This window comes from Colletotrichum abscissum (genome assembly GCF_030869225.1).
Source record: "Colletotrichum abscissum strain IMI 504890 chromosome Unknown Scaffold_87.1, whole genome shotgun sequence".
Lineage (NCBI taxonomy): Eukaryota > Fungi > Ascomycota > Sordariomycetes > Glomerellales > Glomerellaceae > Colletotrichum > Colletotrichum abscissum.
The window spans coordinates 47,751-68,199 of record NW_026850533.1 but is presented as its reverse complement, the minus strand read 5'-3'; the positions used below and the strand labels follow the sequence as shown (position 1 = coordinate 68,199).

Genomic DNA, 20,449 nt, shown 5'->3' with positions numbered 1-20,449 from the left:
GGGATTGTCATTGGACCTAAACAGTCCTCGTGGGATAGCTTTTCTGTTAGTACATGCACTGCTCGCCTCTTTCATACTACTCACACATATGTACGAACCATTGTTCCATTAGAGGATGCATCTAACATCACAGGTGACCGTCATCGATACGAGTCTAAGATAGGAGATGAGCACTGGAAGGGGGTCGAAGGCTGGAGATATGGCGACGCACGGTCTGAATGGGGGCTTGTAAGTCTGTGTCCTTTCTCAGGTTGAAGAGCGAATAAGTCCATGCTGGTTATGCCTAGTCATCACCAAAACGCCATCGGGATAGAACAGCTATCATGGCTTTATCGTTCTTGTACCCAGAATGAACATCTAGCTCAGGAATACAAAGAACTACGCACAAAAGGCTTTGTTCCTTGCTTGTTATCTTATGATTGTTATAGGTTGCCCAACATGTCGAATGAAGAACGATAGCTACCAATTCCAAGGCCGAGACTCCTTTCTTACAGAGTGTGCGAGGCTCCATGACATACCCCACGCCGCCGACTGTATGCTACATTTTAACAACAAGGCATCCGGCCCAAATTCCAAGCTCGTGGAGTCCAGCTGTGTTGATCATCATACCTAATGTTGTGCTGCACTCTCAACTAAGGCCCTCTTAGACTATTTGATCGATGCACCATGTGCTCGGTACTTTTTAAACAGTAAACTCAGAGTGAGGTGTTCACAATTGATGATTTCAGAACAATTTGATAGGCCACGATTGAACCATGGTCAGGAGGTCACCCCTACTGCAATCTGCAGTCCTACCCTCGTACTTACTTTGATGCTAGAAAGAGGCATAAACACAGGTCAAGCCATTACAAGGTGCCTCGTGACTTGGGTCAATTGGATGACGGACTTGTCATCGGTGGTCATCCAATATTAGCCTTTCATCACGATCATAGACCCTGAATTGCTCTGGGAGACAAATTTTATTGGCGTATAGATGGCATGAACATGCCAGAGACGTCAACCGACCTTGGGAAGCATGACATCACTCTTCATGCTTGAGTCACATTGTTTGACTACACCTCACACGCAAGGCTTTAAGTTTGCCTGGCTTACCTGCCAGCAAGAGCCAGGGTCCAGATAAGGGTTCATGAGGCTTTCCAGGCTATCCGAAGTGGCCGACATTCTTGGTCATCATCCCATATGCAGTACGTACGGGGCGTTGAATTCACAAGGCACTTCCGTCATGCGACTCAATGTCAAAAGAAAAGTCTATTTATTATGATGAACAGGTTAAACTGAGATCCATGCGCCGCAGCGGCAGAACCCGGGGTATCTCAAGCAGGCGGTAGAAACGACGCAAACAACACACCCTGAATCATGGCGTACATTACGGAAAATATGACAACTTTGCCGCCAACGTCCCGTCTCTTGCCGTTGGCGCCGTGGTCCAGCAGACAACCGGCAACCCACCAGTACCACACCGCATACCCAGACGCGATCCTAGTGATGATCTGGACATGGTACGTCGTGATCGCCAAGACGGCAAGCAGAAGTTGGGCAGCGGCCATGGAACCTACTAAAACCGACTTCGTGCCACTCTGCCCTTGTCGCTGCTTCTCCGCCGTCGGACTCCGCGCCAACCCCGAAGGCCTGTTGATGACTTCCCACCCGGACACCATGAGGAGTCCCAGCACCGGCGCGGCAAGAACGAACAGAGGAACGTTCGATAGCGTCCAATAACGGAACAAGCCAACGTCCCTGCGTGATCCAAGATTAGCAAGCGAGAACAGAATCTAGAGGAACCAAGTGACATTCACGATCCCACAAAACCCAGATCCCACCTCAAATCTCCGCAAGTACCGACCCAAAGCACTTGACGGGGCCCGAGGGAGGGAAGCAGACAGAGGGGGGAGGGGTGACTCAACCATGACCAGACCCATGGCTAGTGTAAGGCTGGAGAGAAATTTTCATTCCTCAAAGAGAAAACGACGGTGAAGCGCAAAGAGTACATACCAGTAATGTTCCTGTACAAAGGAATAGATGCTGGGCACGGTCCGCTCACACCATGCGCGCGCCTCGGATGCACCGGAACAGTATCGCAGCCAAGCAAGCGCTTGTGGTACAACTGACCCCGTTGCCACGAGGAGCCCGCCTGTGACAGAACCAAACAGAGCCGCAATATTTTTCAAGCTCATAGGGCTGGCCAGCAGCGGGGGCAGGATCATTAGACACTCGACGGCGAAGGGGAGGCCGTTCAGGAGGCCGTTTGACCGAGAGGCCGTCGCGAGACCAAAGATGACGCCGGCCAAGATCTGAGCTGTGACCCATGGAAACGACCCCTTGGTGGAGGTCGACGCCGATGCGAGCACGTAGTAGCCGGCGAAAGAGAAGAAGGCGCAAAGACTCTCTGCGTAGGGTGCCGAAAGGAATAGGCCAGCCGGAGACAAGATGTGGAGCAAGGCGGACAGGAATGCCAATCGAGGTCGAGTAAAGAGCTTGACGGTCAGCTCGTACAGCATGAGAGCGGCGAATAGGTGAGCTACGTGAGCGATCACGATGCTGAAGGCAGCTTCCGACGCGCCGGTTTCATCGCCCTCGAAGCCAAGCAGGCGCGCGACCCGGATCAGGCCCGAGACGACGAGTGGCAGACCAGCGTTGAAAGCCCACTCCTGTTCGAACACGTAGCCGCGTCTGGCGGATTGAGTGAAGTAGAGAGCGTCCCAGCGCGTCAGGCGGGTGACGAGGGAGACGTCGGACTCATTGCGCTGGAGCATCAAGGTCGTCGAAGTATCGTAAGATGGCGCCACAGCGCTGCCGAGGGCGATGGCCAGTAGGAGGGCCTTCCAGGCAACGAAAGCGGTGATCAAGGTCTGACGGGGTTGAGAGTCATGGCGGGAGAACATGATTGTGATGACGTCGGGCAAAATCGAGGTGAGGTCGGGGAGCGGGAGATGCCGCGATTCCGGGCGCGAGTAAAGGTCCGCGAAGTGCCAAGGCGGCGGGACTTGTAACGACCACAAGTTGACAACGGACAAAAAGTGTGGCAAGAGATCCACTGCTGGGAAATTCTGAGAGGGAAGACAAAGTTTGACTGCCGTGTTGGTAATGATAGTTGTGGATGAACTCTTGGCTGGCGTTGCCTTTACCTTGACATTGCCGTTTGTCTCGTTGGACGGGAGGACTTGAGGCGAGGTTCAACGGAGTGGGAGCTTTAGCCGCGTCGGGATGGGCGGGAGCAACTGTGGCCAATTGCAACCGCCGAGTGACCTCGGTGAGCCGGCTCCGTCGGTGACTCGGTGTACGGCAATAATGCACAGACCACCTGCAACTCTTTTTCTTTTTTTTCTTTTTTCTTTTTTTCATCTGTGGGTTCGGATTTATTTTTACTCTCTTCTCTCTGTCCAGTACGGAGTATGGCTTTGGCTACCGGAAACCGCAGTCTACGAGCGAGCCCAGGGCCGGAAAGGTAGGTAATACTGTTTGATCCGTTTGACAGACTTTACCTAAGAAGACACCCCGCCGAGGCGGAGTTCGGGGTCAGCACAATGCGAGCGGGTCTCGATCCCATCTAAACGTTGACGATGTGGGCGAGACGAAAATTTCTTCCTCCATTTTTTCAGCCCTTTTTGTTTTTCTTTCTTCTCGAAGCGTTCCAAGCGTCTGTCTTCGTGGGACGAGCCGTTGATTGCGGATGCCAGTGTCCACCTGGCTGTCAAGCCTTGAAGATGAACCGGGACTCAAAACTCCAAGACCATGTCGCCCTTGCCTGGTTACCAGGATTGTAATTAGCGGAAACCAGTACATAGACTGCCCCTCTCGATTCCAACCTCCTTTTACCCCTGTGCTCCTCTCCGCAGCAGTGGAGAGCCTGTACTCCAGGGCTCCAGGGCATTGAATAGCGGAGAGCCCGCTCAGCCCACGGCGCAGTGAGCACAAGTTTGTTGGACTCTGGCCGCATCAGGATCAGTGTGCGATGAAGGTGTGGCGAAGTCTCGGACCAGGTTCCACTGAACAGGGCTCGTCCAGGGCCGCCCGTGGGCAATGGGGAGAAGCTGGAACCTCTTACAGGAGAGCTTCATCCCCTGAATTTGCCGCCCCGTGTTTTTCTTCCCCTGAGATTCCCTCGACTGCATTCCAGCTTGACAAGAGTGAAATGAAGAGAATCTCGTCCATACGGAGTAATCGGTGCTCATTGCTCAAGAACCTACACAGCCTAGTCTCGGTTTGGCGGCGGGATGCATGCTAAGACCAAGGTGGGCCGCACCACCTTGAATGGCAAAATGGATCGGGCCATGGGTTCAAGGGAGGATGAGGCTGGCTGGATATTGGCCTGTCCCCTTAATCTGATGTCTACACTAGGTACTTATCTAATCTATGTATCAATCATCCGTTGTTGATGCATTTGCTTACCGCCATATGCTGACTGAAGGTGGTCGCAGTACGCCCAGGACGGAGTACTAGGCATGAACGTGCAGCCAGCCATTCATCGTGCAGACCGACAGAAAAAAGACCCGACCATGGATGCAGACGAGCAGCCACCATGATTATTTTCAATGACTTGTGTGCTTGGAAAAGGCCCAAACTTGTCCAATGAGCCAAGTCCCGGTAGATCCGCTGCACTCCAGCCGGCACGGTATGCGTAAAGGTGGAGGAGGGCGGGCTGGCGGCTGGTCCAGATTCCTTTTTTGTCACTTGACGTTTACCAAGATCCAGCCCAGCTCGCGCTTGATGGTTGAGTGGTCTTTCAGATGGATGGCGCCTTGAAGCATGTGCAAATGCAAGTTAGGCAGTACCATCCATATCTGGAGGTAAGGTAACGCAGGGAAAGGAAAAGGGGCAAGCTGCATGTGACTGAGACCATCGCTCACATCTACCTTACCTTAAGGTATAATATAGGGCGATAATATTCTGCCAGCACCTGCCGATATCCCGCCACCAAGTGTAGCTACGGCCGCTACACGACCGCCGGTTTCGGGCACACACGTAAGCTAGGCTCTGCGTAGTCAGCATTCGAATAAGTTAAGCTAATTAGAGGCCGTTAATTAACTTATAATTAATTAAATTATTTTAGTAAAAAGTACGGTAATTAATAAATTAACCTAATTAACTACTTAATTAACTACCTAATTAACTACCTAATTAACTATTAATTACTTCGTATAGCCCATAGCCCGTAATTTAGTAACTTCCTCTACTTTAGCCTCGTCCTCTACTTTAGCCTTATACTTATTAGCGAGTCTATCTATCTCGCTTTTTATTATAAAATTAATATTATAAGTATAATCCTCGTTAACTAGATCCTATAATATGTCTAACTACGTAAAATTACTAATTAATTAGGATCGCAACTTTATAAGCGTTAATAGCTAAAGAGCCCCTATAAGATTAATCGTATTACTATTAACTATATTAATTACCTCGTTAGTAATAGCCCGCTAATACCCCCGCTATATCTCTATACTAAGCTTATATATATTAAAATCGTATATAATTTTAAAGCTTTGTTAAATAGAGGTAGCTTTACTTAGCGCTAAAAGTACTATTAATAGTAGTAGTACTAATACGGGTACTATTTTTATGCGTTTAGTAGCTTTTTTATACTTAAATACAAAAGGCTCTTATTTAGAAAAAGTACTTAGATCGACCGCTAGCTTTTTTAATTTAAGCACCCTAATACTTATTATAACTATTATAATACTTATTATAAAGCCCTATAAGCGACCCTTACCTCGGACTTATAAAGGATCGAATAGGGAGGTAGAAGTACTATTATTAATAATAAGCTCTAAGTATCGCTAGAACTAATATAAATAAATCTCTTTTAATAATATTAAAGTACCGTCCTTAGTATATTATTAAAGGACGTAGTAATAAAGTAGCCTATAAGTAGTTTAAATTAAGTAAGGTACGCACTCTCTTAACGACTTCTTATATAAACTTAAATTTAGTTATTTACTTAGCGTACGGAGTTCTTATAAGAGGTACCTAAGGGTATCGTAATATATATATATACGGACCTTCCTCTAAAATAATCCCGTAATAGTACTTAATACCTTAGCCTAATAACAGGTTTAATAAGCGCTAATTATAACCGCTTAACTTACTTAAAAAATAACTAATTTATTAAATACGGCTTTAAAATCGCCCGTATAGTAACAAATTCGTACTTTAATACTCGCGTATAAAGATTCGATAATTAACGTAGTTACGTAACTAAAATACCTAATTTAGTTAACCTAAGTAAATACGATTTTCTTATACTACGGCTTAAGCTAAGTATTAATAATATAATTAACTACTACTATAGGGTACCTAGTAGTCTCAAATTTAAATAATTAATCGTAGTATATAGCTATTAATTCGCTATAAAAGAAATTACCCTAATCCGTAAAAAATTATTAAAAACGAGGGTTACGTATAACGACGCTAATCTCGTCCCTTATAACTAAGCTAAAATAGTGCCGGGTCTTAACTAGTACGTTAAAGTTAATATACTAGTAGTAGAGTACGTATAGTACTACTTTAAATTAGGTATTATTATTAAAAGTATTAAGTAGAGTAATCTCGCAATCCGTATATATAACTTATAAAAAGGGAATTTCGTAAGCCTAGAGTAATACTAATAGCTAGTTAATAGCCTAATAATAATTAGCTTCTTTCTTACTAAACAAAAAGTAGCTTATAACTTAAAAAGCATAACTATCGTTCGTAACTCCGCAAATATTAAATAGCGGCATATTAAATTAATTAGTTTTATATATAAAATCTATTAATAGAACATCCGGATATTATTAAAATAAGGAAATCGTAATAATAAGTACGATAAATAAGCTCGTAATATAACCCGCGTCGTCGCATTAAAAATAATACTAATACTTCGTAAAATCGCATAATTAATTAAATAACTACTTAATAAGGGATCTATTACCTAATTCGTTACGGCAGTAGGTAGCTAGTATATTAAGTATATCGTAGTTAATAATACTACTATAATTACTACTTTCTAATTAGAAACTTAAAAAGATTTAGATAAGTCGAATACCCTTATTCTATTAGTTAATAATTTAATCCTTTTTACCGCGTAATAGCGCGCAGTAGTAATATATAAAAATATTAATATTACTAAATAAGTAGTTATAATAGTTATAAAAGGCGCTAATAACGGGATAAAAAAGCTAATCACCGCTTAAAAAGCTAGTAGCAATTTACTAATAGTAGTTTATAAACGAGGTTAAAGATCTATAACGCTTATTTAAATAGGTTAACTTTATAAAGCGTTACTACTTTTAATCGCAACGCGAGCTACGAATATAGTAATAAGTAATAATAATTAGCGCCCTAGTAAAGGGTTTATATTAAATAATTCGGACTGCAAAGCTAGCCTCGTAAGTAGCCTTATTAAATACTACTCTAACCTTAAGCAAGTTAAAAAAGCGCTAGCTATAAAATAAGTAATCGTACTCTACATAACTATAATCGTTATAATTAATAATATATTAATAAATAAAAGGATCGTTAACTTCGTAATTATTCTCTTCTTATAGTATATTAATATTAAGAATAGCTTTAATTAGTAGTAATAGCAGCGGTAGCGACGGTAAAGTTAATAAAATAATAGTTATAAATAGGTAAGTAGGTAGGTAAGTAAGTAGGTAGGTAAGTAGGTAGGTATAGGCAGCTAGGCTCCGTAGTCGGAGGCAGGAGCGGCCGCAGCCACACTTAGTAGCGGGATATCGGCAGGTGCTGGCAGAATATCATCGCCCATAATGTATCAGGCGCATCTGCATAAGGTACTATATGTACTGAGGTATCTGTGAGAGAGGTACTTGGGCGTTAGGAAGGAAGAAAGGAATGCCTAGGGCTGCGAGGAGGTGCCTGACAGATTGGACATTGACATCCCGTGGGGACATGGTGACATGTTCATGGCGGGACGAGGAAAGAAACATCCAAAGATGGGAAATGGGAAACAAGGTGGGAAGGTGACATTCCGTCCAGCAAGGCAGGTCGGCCCCGGTTCTTTTGGCAGATCGGCATCGGAGCGGAAAGCACCACTACACCGTTCCTCCGCCCTCACTTTCCTTAGGTACCTTGGGTAAAGAACCCTTTCTCGTCGTGCCGTCCTCGCTTCTTTCCTCACTCGAGCTTGTAGCCTGGCAGGGCTTCTCCGAGGAGGCACAGGCAGTTCGGGTCCTTCCAAAAGTAAAGATTCACTATCGGATACTACCAAGTACCTAAGTTGGGTAAAGGACGTGAACGTTGAATGTTTGCGAGCCGAAGCTAAAAGTCATATGCACCTTGCGTTTACATAAGCCCACTCCGTACCGCAACAGGCAATTCGCAGCCGGAACCGGCCGTGAGCAGCCGGAGCTGGGACTTGGCCTGTGGTTGACAAAGGGAAGGTTGAGAGGCTGAGCAGTCATTGTTTGCTTTTGTTTCACATGGCGTCCCTTGCTCCCCTTCAAGCACAGAACTCACCACCTACCGCAGTAGGAAAGAACACAGCAGGATGACGAACCCCTCCAACCTTGTTCTCAGCTCCAGCACGCTCAGGTGTCTCTGTCTGACCTCTGAGAGAGAGAAGTACTCGACTTTATTGCCGGCGGTCCTGAACGTCGCTGCTGACACTACCAAGAGACACAGCCAGTTTCCGACTTTCCTTTTAAGCTTCGCATCCATGGGCACCCTTGGCCCTTGAGAAACTGTCACCAGACTGTCAATCCGCGTCCGTTCGGCATCGCTGGCAGCCACCGGATTGGCCATTGCGTCTGGACCCCTGACCTTCACTTCCTGGTTGACTGCTTTCGCGCCCGTTCCAGAGAGCAACGAACGCCCTGCTTATGTACGGATACTTCCAGGCCACGGTAGTGGTGTTCTCATAGGGCGGGCACTGAGAAGCTACAGGGCACTGCAGGCCACACAGTCCTCTCTGCAGCAACGTCTACTGCGTAAGAACGCCCGCTGCTAGATCCCAGGTTGTTCGGTATCACAGCTTGGATTTTGCACTGTGGCAGCCAAGCTGCTCCGAATATCTCATCGGGAACCTTGGCTCTGTCTGTGACACCAATCCCTCAGCGACAGGGCGCTTGGTGCTGTCGAGTGACCCCAAATCATGGTTTCGGAGAATGGAGATCATGGCGGTACTTTGTGCCTGGTGCTTACCTTACAGCCGCACTTGCTTGCGGAAGCCAACGATGGATGACATGGAGCATCATCCGCAATCTCGAGTGGGGCACACGTAATAGCGAGGAATCCAATCGCTGGGCTGAGCTGACCGGCTTCAGTGATCAGCATGCCTATCATCACCGCTCGACTAATTGATGCCTGGGCCGATTCGCGACTTCGCCGGCGACCATCTCGCAACTGTTACACAGCTCATGGTGTCGATGCAGGACCTTTGGGCACTCGGCGGAGACAATACCCGAATACGTACGCTGGGGCCCTGGATCTCACCGCTGTTCCATATCTTGAACTGTCTTGGAATGGCCTGTTGCTACTCGACGATCGATGTAGAGGCGTTGGTGTTGCATCGCGGCATCTCGTTCGACGACTGAACGAATCGAATCAGCACTGAGGCACCGCCGCCAATCTTGCAGACCCAAATCCGAGAGTGCCATGCGCCTTTACCATCTCGCAGGATGCAGCGATTACCCCCACCTAGTCGAGCGAACTTGTCCCTCTTGTCTATCATCTATCTAGGCACTACCTAGGTATCTAAACTTGTCCCGGCTGCTTTCCTTGCTGCAACATTGGCAAGACAATTCGCGGCAGTAGTTCCTCCTAGTCGACTTTTTCAGTTCAGTCGAGAGTTGAGACTCAAGAACCAGAGCGCCAGAGCTGGTCTTGATCACCTAAACCAGCTCTACCGTCCGGGGACACTAACAGCCATTCCGCCCAACACGTCATGGCCCAAGTGCAGGTACAGCGTGGCCAGACAATTGTTGTTCAGACGGTTCCAATCAGCCGGGCTCGTTAGACCCGAAAAACACATTGAGTGCACTGAGTAGGCGTTGCAGGTAGTTTCTGTTTCTCCGAGAAGCTTTGGTGACGATAGCGCGAAACAAGCGCTGGAAACGAAACAAACAGACTTACACATGCCATGGACTCGACATCACTGCTTCTGAGCATCAGCAGTCGGCCTGCAACGTGTCACGGCTAGGGCAGCCTCGGCGTGCGTCCAGAGTTCGTCAGGTGCAGTAGGTGCAGAAGGTGCGGACGCCTATCGTGGATTCGGGGGACGGTCTGATCTAGGGCTTCCATCGGCTCGAGACGTATCACGCCGTGGCTGCGACTGCGTAGAAAGGCTAACCCTTCATCTGTGACGGCGCCCGTCTCCCGTAACCCGTCCCTACTTCTGGGCGGTGTTCTCGACCACGGTTCCAGGTTGATCGCCGGCCCAAATCAGCGGCTGCTAAGCCTGGGTGCTTGGGTATAGGCCGAGCATAGGTATGTTACGGTGAATCTTCATGAGGTGCTCCGACGAGTGTGATTCACCCGCCACAACAGACACCCTGTGGCACCTGCACAGTGAAGAACAAGAAGAGGGAGAAGGACTAGGTACACATCTTCCCACCTCTGAACGCACACAGACGCACTATCCGTTGACACAGCTGCACATAGGTAATTACCTACAGCTTGCGCATCTTGGGATGCCCAGTCCTGTGGCATGTGGGCATCCCCTTTTGCGGGAGGGAAGATGAACCCTCGTACCCTGCCAGGCCAGCTTGCAAGGGAGACCCGAGTTAGCCGTCTGTCCAATCCGAGTACGACCCCACCATACCTCACCCACGCGAGACTGCAGCCGGCGTGTGCCTGCCCTTTACTGGCCTAGCGCCCGATCGCAGCGGCAGACTGGGCTCCAGTGATCCAGATGGTCAGTCTTGGAGAGAACATCTGACTGACACCAACAATGTGCCCTGAAAGTCGGCGCCTTTGCGGTCTCTGAGAGTGGTCTGACACACGGAGCGTCTGCCGCCTTTTCGCCTAGGTATTCAACGGGATTGAGATGAGGCCAGCTCTGTCTCACCGATGACGGATGAACGGAGTTGGGGTCGGGGTTGTTTCTTCGCCGTCCTTCTCACCAACGCCTTGCGAATCGAATGCGCATCGACGATTCCCGAAATGTTGGTTCCCCTGGCTTTCCTAGTCGGGAGGTTCACCAGCAGCCCACACTTCATTTGGCTGGACTCGGGATAACCCTTCCCGCGGCGGGAGGGGGGAAGGAGACGCGCAACTGGTACTGGAGCCAACTGATTATAGCTGCGCTACCATGGTGGTCCCCAGCTGGCCGGACGAGAAACTAGACGACGTGAGTTGTAAACCACCCTTCCGGGCGCCCCCCCCCTCGGCAGCCGTGTTTTACAGGCAAAGTTATGTGATAGGATTGAGAGTTCTTTCGGCAAGCCTCAGACGAGGGGAAACCGGAAAGGCTGAAGATTTGGACCAGCCATCCATCTCTGGAGGTTCAGCCCTCACCGGCGACACCCATCAAACACTACGCAAACACGAACACAGTTTGCTGTCTGTCATTCTCTTGCAACACATATGCGAGAGGAGTGTTCTCTGGATACAGGAGTTCGGCAAAGAAGCGAGGCAAGTTTCTAGCCAGACGCACAGAAGGAGCTGATACTCAGAGAGAGGCTTGTGGCCATCAGCACTGATCTGGAGCTGGCCCCTCCTCCGTCAGGGAGCTCGTCAGTAACGGTCCACGAAGAAGTGGTGCAATGGGCAGACGGTCGGAGAGGGAACCCCGTCCCGTCCGATCTAGGGTCTCGCAGTTCGCCGACGAGCCGATGCAAAGACGATGTGGAGGCGGCAGTCGCTACCCTGTCAATCTTTGTGTACTCCGTACTGGTCTGGTAAAGCCAGGCTGAAGTTGCAGCACAAAATTGCACAGCACATTCCGCAAAAGACTGGGTCAGACGACCCCATATCGAAACGGCCGAGCTGGATGTCCACTAACCAAAGCAGCCAAAAGCCACGATGCCATGCTGGGCTGATGAACATGCCAACTACCTACCTACGGAAAGCAATACCCATCTGGTTATGCGTCAGTGGCAGAGGCAGCTAAATAGGGTGTTTTGGTATGATGCAGAGGAGAGGAACCGTAGGGAGGTGGGGCCTTTCCGGTTCCCACCACGGCACGGGTTTGACCATATGGACGTCGTCACCACGTTAGCGGATGCTCCATTGTTAGCGGTCTTTTCATGGACGGGGCCTGAGTTGGATGAGATATACATAGTATGAGAGAGAGAAGCCGAAAAAAGGAGAATATCCATGATTTCATTCGATGCTTCTTGGCTTGCTTGGCCTGCTTGGGGCTTTCGATGGCCAGTACGGTAGAACTGTGAAGTTTCCACCGTAACTCAGCACACGAAGGGGCATGGGGCTATGAGTGTGTACCGGTAGAATATACTCCGTACAGTACCTAGTTGGAAAGAAGTGTTTGCCAGAGGCAGCGAGGTTTTACGAATTACCAACATTCCTGGTCTTCCACGATGCTTCCCCTGAATTTCCGCTTTGAGGGGATTTGCGAAAGTACGTATTTGCAAGTGCACTTCCAAGGGGGACAGCAAGTACCGCTCTTGCCCCAAGAGAGTCAGAACAGACTGAGTCTGGGAGCACTGGCAGCGCATATGTCAGACTTAGCTCACTGACCGTGTCGGGTTAAGGCACCTAAGTACCGACGCAGTACGGTAAGCTACAGTGTCCAATCTGTACTTGGTTGCACAAGTTCACAACAGAAACAGCCGGAATTCGCCTCCCACCTCAGTGCCCCGTCACGCCCAGGGCAGAAGGCTCAGTACCTGTATCCATAAGGTAGGTAGGTGCCCGTACCGAGCAGCAGCACCGCTCCTGGCTCATAATTTGATTGGGGTCCTTAAGGTTCCTTCCCCCCTTCCCCCCCTGCTTACGCTCCCTCTGGGCAGAGCGGTTCATTTGGACATCGTCACTTCCTCCTGAGAATCGAATTGCAAACCGAAGAAAAGGTACGTGGTCGGTACATATCTCCGCCGCTGTATTTCCACCCAACAATACGTACCCATTCCATCCACTCCAAGTCCCCTCTTCAACTTCGTCTTCTTCTTCTGCTCCCGTCGGATCTTCTTTTTCTCTTCCTCTTCTTTCTTTCTCTCTCTCTCTCGCACATTTGCCATCTCCGTTCCTCTCTCGGCGCGCCCAACCTCGCAACTTTCTATTCCCCCGTCCCCCTCGCCCTTCTTCTCTTCTCCGACGGCAGGCCGGTTCGCCCTGTTATTGCCCCAGAGGCAACACACATCCTTTCTCTCCTCTCCTCTAACATCGACCCTCGCACCTGGTAGTGTGTACGTACCCGGACTCTCCTGTGAACGGATACTTTACGTAGTCCGCCGAACCAAACAAAAAAAAGAAGAAAAAAACACCACACCAAACGGCGACCATTTCAACTGCAAGTCCAGGTTCCCGCTGCGTCTGCCATCGCGTTCTCCCAAAGAAAGACAGGGACTCCCCTCTCTTCCCCTCGGCGACCACAAAAGACGGCACTCGCACGCCCACACCCACTCGCCCACAGTAAACACCCACCACTCCATCAGCACTCACCCTCCCCCTCCACAGCGCTTCCCGCACTCGCTGGAGACCTGAGAGAGAAAGCCAAAATCAAGTCAGCCCCTGATATCATCCTTTCCGGCTCCGTCCCTCCATCTCCCCACCTCGCAAGTCGGCTCCAAAACACTTGACACCCTCGCCTCGCCTTTGTCAAGTACCTACCTACTGTACACCCAGTAAAGTACCTACTTCGCATTCCGGCACAAACGAACGGGGTACACACCTTACCGTCTTTTTCAACCTGCTCTTCGGATACCTCAGCTTGCCTCCCCGAGCTACCCTTCAACCCTTGCCTCGGGCTCCCCTGCTCTTGCATCCGTCTTTCCCTCAACTTACATCTATACATCTGGACCCTGGTGGCCATCTGCTCCTCCTTGTCCGTTCTCCAACCACTCTCCTGCATCTCAGATCCTCTCGCCAAACTCCTTCCGCATATCTCGCCAGCCTTTCTAGTCTCCTTCTTGCTCAGTCAGGTATATTCTGCGTACCTACTCCACGATTTCCACGAGAGACAAACGACATTGCGCTGCAGACTCTTTCTTGACGACCCGAACTTACGTTTGCATTGACTTCGGAAAGTCAGACGTCACGCGATAAACGAATCCCGACCTGTTCAGCTCAGCTCCTCCAGCTTGACTACGCATCCATTTCCCCTCTCTTCTGCAAGACAAGAAGACTTGCGGGTTTCCATCACCGCTGCTCCTTCTCGGGATACGCACCCTGGGTCAACCAAGAATCATTCCCGCCATCACACGATCCCTTTGAACACCGAACGCTACTTTTCAAGCATCTTGTAAGCCTCTTGCCTTTCTCTTTGCCCTCGTCACCTCAGCTCAGCCCATCCCGCGCCCACGGACATACAAGGCCAACTGGATCCCCGGGCCACTGACCGCTCACGAGTCAAGCCACTCAAGCCATTCAAAAGCCTTCTGTGTTGCACCCCCGCCAAATACAGCATAGCTCTCTGAGCCTCATCAGAGAAGGTGTTTCTGGGCTGACGCTAGATGATGTACTTGTAGGCCGCTCATTCCCTCACACAGCCTGCTCTCCAGCATCGACGTCCCCTATTTCTCTCTCTTCTTTGTCCTGTCGTCTGCCTCGCCCAACGCCTCTGCCGCAATCAACCATACTCGTCGCTGTGTCGACAAGACTTGCCAGTCACTGTAACGATCGATCCCACGTCAAGCACACTTCGAGACCAGTGTAACGCACCTTGCGGTATTGAACCACTTAGAACGGAATTTCCAGGACCCGAGCTGCACTGCACCGCTACCAGCATCAGCATCAGCATCCACCCCACTTTGGCCAGCTGCAAGTGGAGAGCTTGACCGATTTATACCCCTCGCATAAGACGATCCAACCCTCGTCCTGTCGGTCGGTTTAACCACGCCGGCTTTACTGCCTGCATTTCCATTTGGGAAATACTGGAACGCAATCGTCCTTCGACATCGTACGTTGACTGGAGTGGGATATCGCCCTGGTCGCGTCCATGATTTCATCAATACCGTGTCACTAAATTCCAGACTACCACGATGTTTCTCCATTCTGGCGCAAGCCTGCATGGGCACGAATACTCCAACAAGACCACTGCCAGCGGCAACCAGCCTGCGCGCAGGCATATTCTCCTACGTTCATCACTAGGCGCATCGCCGCTTCAGCGATCGTCATTCTCAACCGATGAAACCGAGACGCCAACACAACGTATCAACCGACGCCTTTCATTACAAGAGCCCGCCTCTGCTACACGCCCAGTACGCAGAATCCGACCGGTGTCTGACTTTGTCCAAAGAAAGGACCTCGTCGTACGCTTCGAGGAAGAACCTACCGTTGTAGGCGAGGAAACACATGGTCTCGATGGCGTGAGCGAAGACGAAGGCAGTCTGGTATCAGAGATTAGCGATACAAGCACTGTGAAAAGATCCAAAAGATCAAGGCGAGCTGCAAGGCAATGTACCAACTACATGCTAGCCTACCCTCCCCCAAAGCTTCGTACGAAACAGCGACGCTTCGTGTCCATCCGACCGCGACTTCTGCTGCAGCTACAACAACTATCGAACGACAAGCGGCCCATGCCCGCCATTGATGTCGTCCCCTCGAGCATGATTGCTGGAACAGTGATCCTCCCCCGTCTCGCGCGACGCTTTCCCAAGATGTTCAGGGTCAAGGGACAGCTGGGCATGAATGGCCTCATCTTGGCCAAGAGTGAGGACTACGACAATAACGCTGACGATTCTGACTCGGATGACAAAGATCTCGATAAGCGCGACTTGGTTGCCGTTATCTCGCCGGTCTCGTCGCGGAAAGAAGGCGAGCGGAGGGATTCTGGCGAACAGACGGAAATTGTTTTGGCGGACGGTTCAGTTTGGACTGCCACTCAAACAAACAATGGGTCGTACGATTTCGTCCACGTTGACGAAGCTGGCCAAACGACAATTGCGAGATGGGCCAGACGTAGTGCCCGGCCTCTGTCCACGGCTACATGCACCGCGGCACCGACCCCCGCTGCTTCGGAGTACAAATTCACTTTCAGCGTCCTCGATCCACAGCTTCGTCGACACCCCGTTATGGCAACTTTGACGCCGGCTAATCTCGAAATCTTGGATAACTACACCACCGTATCACAATCCTCCGGTCGTTATCCTCCTACACGACCATTCAGCATGGATTTGACCGGCGACAAGGAAACTCCATCGCTGCCAACAGCATCCCACGGCGCGACACAACGAGAGACTCACCCTGTCGATGAAGCGACTCGAATCCTCATCACCGTAACCTCCGTATGGGTGTCCCTTCGTCATGGCCAAGGCTGGGCATCGTCTGCAGCGTCTCCTGTTCCGGGGACCTCCAGACCAGCACAGTCTCGTACTGTTAGCGGCAGCAGCTGCCAGAGTCGTGCATCAACCTTTCCGGTGTCAACGACGGAAATGAATCGGATCTCATCTCCACCATTAGTACAGCAACAAATTGCGACTCAGCCCGCATCAGTTGCGCCCAAGAGGACATTCTCATCTGGAGCCGCCTTCATGCAGCGCCGCCAGACAAAGCTTGGGGGCGAGTCGGTGACCACTGACAATGCGGCCGAGTCTGACGATCTGGGCGGGCTCGAAAAGGTGCCCGAACCCGCGCCTATGAAGAGGAGTTTCTCCAAAAGGATACGGGATTGGAGCCACCGCTTCACTTCGAGGAAGACAGCAACTGCATAAAGACAGAAAGAAAAAAAAGGAAGAAACACAGGAACATATCAGGAACAGGCGCAAAGACGCAAGCAAATAGGACCCAGAGCTGGTTGACATTCAGCATACGCTTTTGTAACTGTATTATTATCATTGAGCATAGGTATACCCGGGGATCGGAATCTGACAACGCTCGTCGTGCTGAGCGCACGGCGACCAAGAGTTGCGTACACTTGCTTGCTCCCTGTTCATGGTGATTAACAATGCGCTCGTGAGTCGTTGTAAATAAACCGAATCAGTCTACTATAGTCCAAAGGCGAGTAAGTTTTCCAGGTTATGATAGACTCGATGGATGATAGCTGTATGATTCTTTGAATCTGCAACTTTGACGCAGGAACCGACCTGATCGCCGGGGCACAGCCAGGCGCATGAGTGTAAGGCTGATGGGGCATCGCCGGAGTTGGAAACGGAAACACAGCGAAGGGTCTCCGGGTACATCGATCCGGAAACTGTGGGCCCTCGCAGGCCGTGAACCCAGAACACACAGCTGGGAACGTGGAGTGATCCTTGCGGACGATCCCGATGCGCGATCCGCAGCGTCGCTCATGATCGGCGATAGGGATCCACCCCGGTGGTGGCCCGTGTGGGGCACCTTTAGAATTGGAAGGCGAGCAGAGTTCGGTTTCTCAAGTGTTGCTTGGAAGGGGTTGATGGATTGCGACAACCGTGTAACTATCAAATCTGACCAAGGTTAACTCAACGTCGTTTGTAATTTGGAGATGACTAGAGATTGAGTGTGAAGTACAGACTATGACGCATCTCTGGCAGTTTCGATTGTCTACTCACATTCAGACTTTGCAAAACTTGTCTCCATTTCGGGGGGAACAATAATTGCTGGAAACCATGCACACTGCGCTAGATATGCCTTGCTCGAGCAGGAATATAACTCACATAACAACATATAGAGCTCAAATAATGATGATAGTGATTCAGAACAAGATGCCCTGCTGACTTCAGTGGCGGAATGACTTGCGTAAAGGCCGACGGGCATGATTCAGCGACACACATCAACAGCCTACCCACTTCACCATAAAGTCAACGGAGGTCGCTGATAATTCTGCTTCCTTGATATTGAAAATTCAATTCATTATGAAATCCAATAATACATGAAGTCAGACAACAAAACTTCCTCATCCTTGTACCGGCGACCAAAACAGCCATGGGCGCGTGGAAGCTCGGCTGTGTTACACTGATCCTTCCAGGACGGAAAGACCGATATCAACTAGCGGAAAGCGACGACGGATTCCCAAATAGGCCAGTCCTGGTTCCCATTCAACATCAGCGTTTGATACAAGGCATACCGAATCAGTTTGCGATGTATTTGGCCCCTGGGCAGACGGTACCTACGACCTTGGCTCCTGCGTCGTTTGGAGAGACGTGGGCATTTTTTGGGCCAACAGGGCCGCCACTCGGGCACATCATAGAGCTACACGCAATCCCGGCATCAAGAAACCTTGGGAAGCCTCTGAAGGCTATGTTCTATGATCCGAAAAGGGCTTTTACAGTAGGGTACTCCAGAAGGCGGCAGTACGGGGTATAGTCGGTCCAGAAATTTGAGAATCGCGAGACAAAGGTCTGCTCTGCGGAACACAAACAAATCGGCCCGAGGAGTCTGAAAGTTCTCCAGTCTTATATCATATCTAACTCTTTCCAAAATAGTTCAACAAGGTATTCGACTGCCCTGGCTTCTGTCCCTTTTTGGGGGATTCTCGTTCAACTTTCTTGCCAATCTCCAGGACAGACATCAACTCCTCGAACTCGGCTTTTGGAACAATGCCGCCGCTAGCTTCCTTATGGCCCCTGGCAAATGAGTCGCCTAGCCGCTCCCTCAAAGTCGTGTCCTCGGCGCGAGTAGCGACATCCCGCAAAACCTCAATGATGTTGACTGGCGGCTCCTTGGCTCGGGCACAGCGCGGAACACGACATGAAAAGTTGACCATATCGGGCAGATATCCTTCGTTGGCAACCAACACAACCTCGAGCTTGGATGAGGACAGATGTCCCGCCCAGCGTGTGGCGATGACGGGGTGGACTTGGGCCTCTGAGCTGATGCGGAAGACGGCGATGCGGCCGTCGGCGGAAAACTTGGGGGGCGTGTGGGTGCAGCGCTCGACTTCGGCGTTAACCTCTGCTCTGGCGGCCAGCAGGGACTTGTTGCTCAGCAGCTCTTTTGGAGAATTCGAGGCACGGAGGGCTTTCCAAGCAGAAGGAACGTCATACGAGGCTGTTCGTCTCGGGGCATTGATGAGTGATACGGCGTCGTTGAGAGCCTTTTTGGTGTATGTTTTGAACGTGGACTTCATGTCGGGAAACGGAGGCTCCCACTTCAAGGTATTCCCCAAGTCTCCATGGGTACCCATGACGCAAAGCCAGTCGCAAGCTTCTCGCACGCTCTCGTGGAGACTTCGACAGATGAGGTACGTGAGTAGAGAGCTTGTCGCCACTGGAGGGGAGTCGCAGGCTGTGACATGCAACGCATCCTTTGGGTGGTCGTTTGTCAGTGCGTGATGATGATCAATGACTATACCGTGATGGAAGCCGTCGATGAGAGGTGGCGAAGAACGAGAGCCTTGGTCTAGGACGAAGATGTAGGTGGGCTTAAGAGAAGTCATCTCTGCCCGGCACGCTTCGTCGTGGATGTTATGGCCCTTTGGGGGCAAGTACGCAGTGATGAGAGATGGATCTAGGCCAAGAAGAACTAGGGTACGTTCCAAGATGACCCCAGATGTGAGGCCGTCGGCGTCCTTGTCCGGGACAATCAATGTGGGCTTTCCGGCAGAAACACTAGTAGAGTGTCAGTATGAGACTGAGAGAAATCACCAGGCGACACATTTTCGAGACCAGCAGTTGAGCTCGCGGATTTCCCAACCGTACCATTCGCGAATGAAGGATCTCGCCGCTTCCATCTTACTCTCTGGCGCGGGCCACACAATTTCGCCGTGATCGTCCCTTACCGAGGGTGTCAAATGATAATCGGGTACTGCCGGCCGTGATTTCTTGACATTTTGACTCCCACTGGAAAGGTTTGCAGCTATCGCGGTGCGTTTCATAGTGAGGAGATTGCTGTGCACAAAGTAATTGCTGGCTGGCCTCATGCGACTATCATAGACATAAAACGTAGCTCTTGATCGTGGCCTACATTTACTTAAGTGCATGGCTAGGTATGATAAGGTAGTGGTGGCGAGGCTGGGACCTTTTGTCAGAAGAAAGCTGTTGTCACTCGTCACACTTCAATCTGTGGTCACAGTGCAAGCTCGAGCATGTCGTCATAGAACAGCCGCGGTTCCTGGATCGACGCTTTCCACCACAGTGTATGTTTTTTGCTAGTAGGCACACTTCACACCGTCCTGCAATGGCCAGAGTCGCACACGTTATTGCGGCAACGGTGCGTGCATGTAAAATCACAAGCGATGATGCGTGGACCGTTTGGATTTCTACCGTATTCATTTATGACCTTTCTTTTTACATTTCAACTTGGCATATGTTCACTTACTTTAGATACTGGCTTATCTAAGCCCTTGTATTTATCGCTTTCCTTATATAATCGCGCCAGCAGGATGTACGGAGGGCTAGGATGGAGGAAAAAGCATGACATATCCCGTAGAGCGGCTCTCATGTCCAGTTCTCCTTCCTCCCAGCATCTGTCATCCGAA

General features: G+C 50.2%; 3 protein-coding genes across 3 annotated transcripts; 1 reads left to right on the top strand and 2 right to left on the bottom strand.

Moving 5' to 3' along the window:
• Window positions 1–1,313: 1,313 nt before the first annotated feature.
• CABS01_16243 (mannosyltransferase) lies at window positions 1,314–2,882 on the bottom strand (the record flags this gene model as incomplete). The annotated part of the gene is made up of 2 exons (XM_060549574.1): window positions 1,314–1,737; window positions 1,993–2,882. The coding sequence occupies 2 exons, from the start codon at window positions 2,880–2,882 to the stop codon at window positions 1,314–1,316; spliced, it is 1,314 nt and encodes a 437-aa protein (XP_060390057.1).
• A 12,213-nt stretch (window positions 2,883–15,095) lies between these two features.
• CABS01_16242 (uncharacterized protein) lies at window positions 15,096–16,766 on the top strand (the record flags this gene model as incomplete). Its single annotated transcript, XM_060549573.1, has 1 exon — window positions 15,096–16,766. One exon carries the CDS (start codon window positions 15,096–15,098, stop codon window positions 16,764–16,766), a length of 1,671 nt encoding a protein of 556 aa, XP_060390056.1.
• Window positions 16,767–18,436: 1,670 nt separating this feature from the next.
• CABS01_16241 (DHH family protein) lies at window positions 18,437–19,846 on the bottom strand (the record flags this gene model as incomplete). Its single annotated transcript, XM_060549572.1, has 2 exons — window positions 18,437–19,580; window positions 19,671–19,846. The coding sequence occupies 2 exons, from the start codon at window positions 19,844–19,846 to the stop codon at window positions 18,437–18,439; spliced, it is 1,320 nt and encodes a 439-aa protein (XP_060390055.1).
• Window positions 19,847–20,449: the final 603 nt, after the last annotated feature.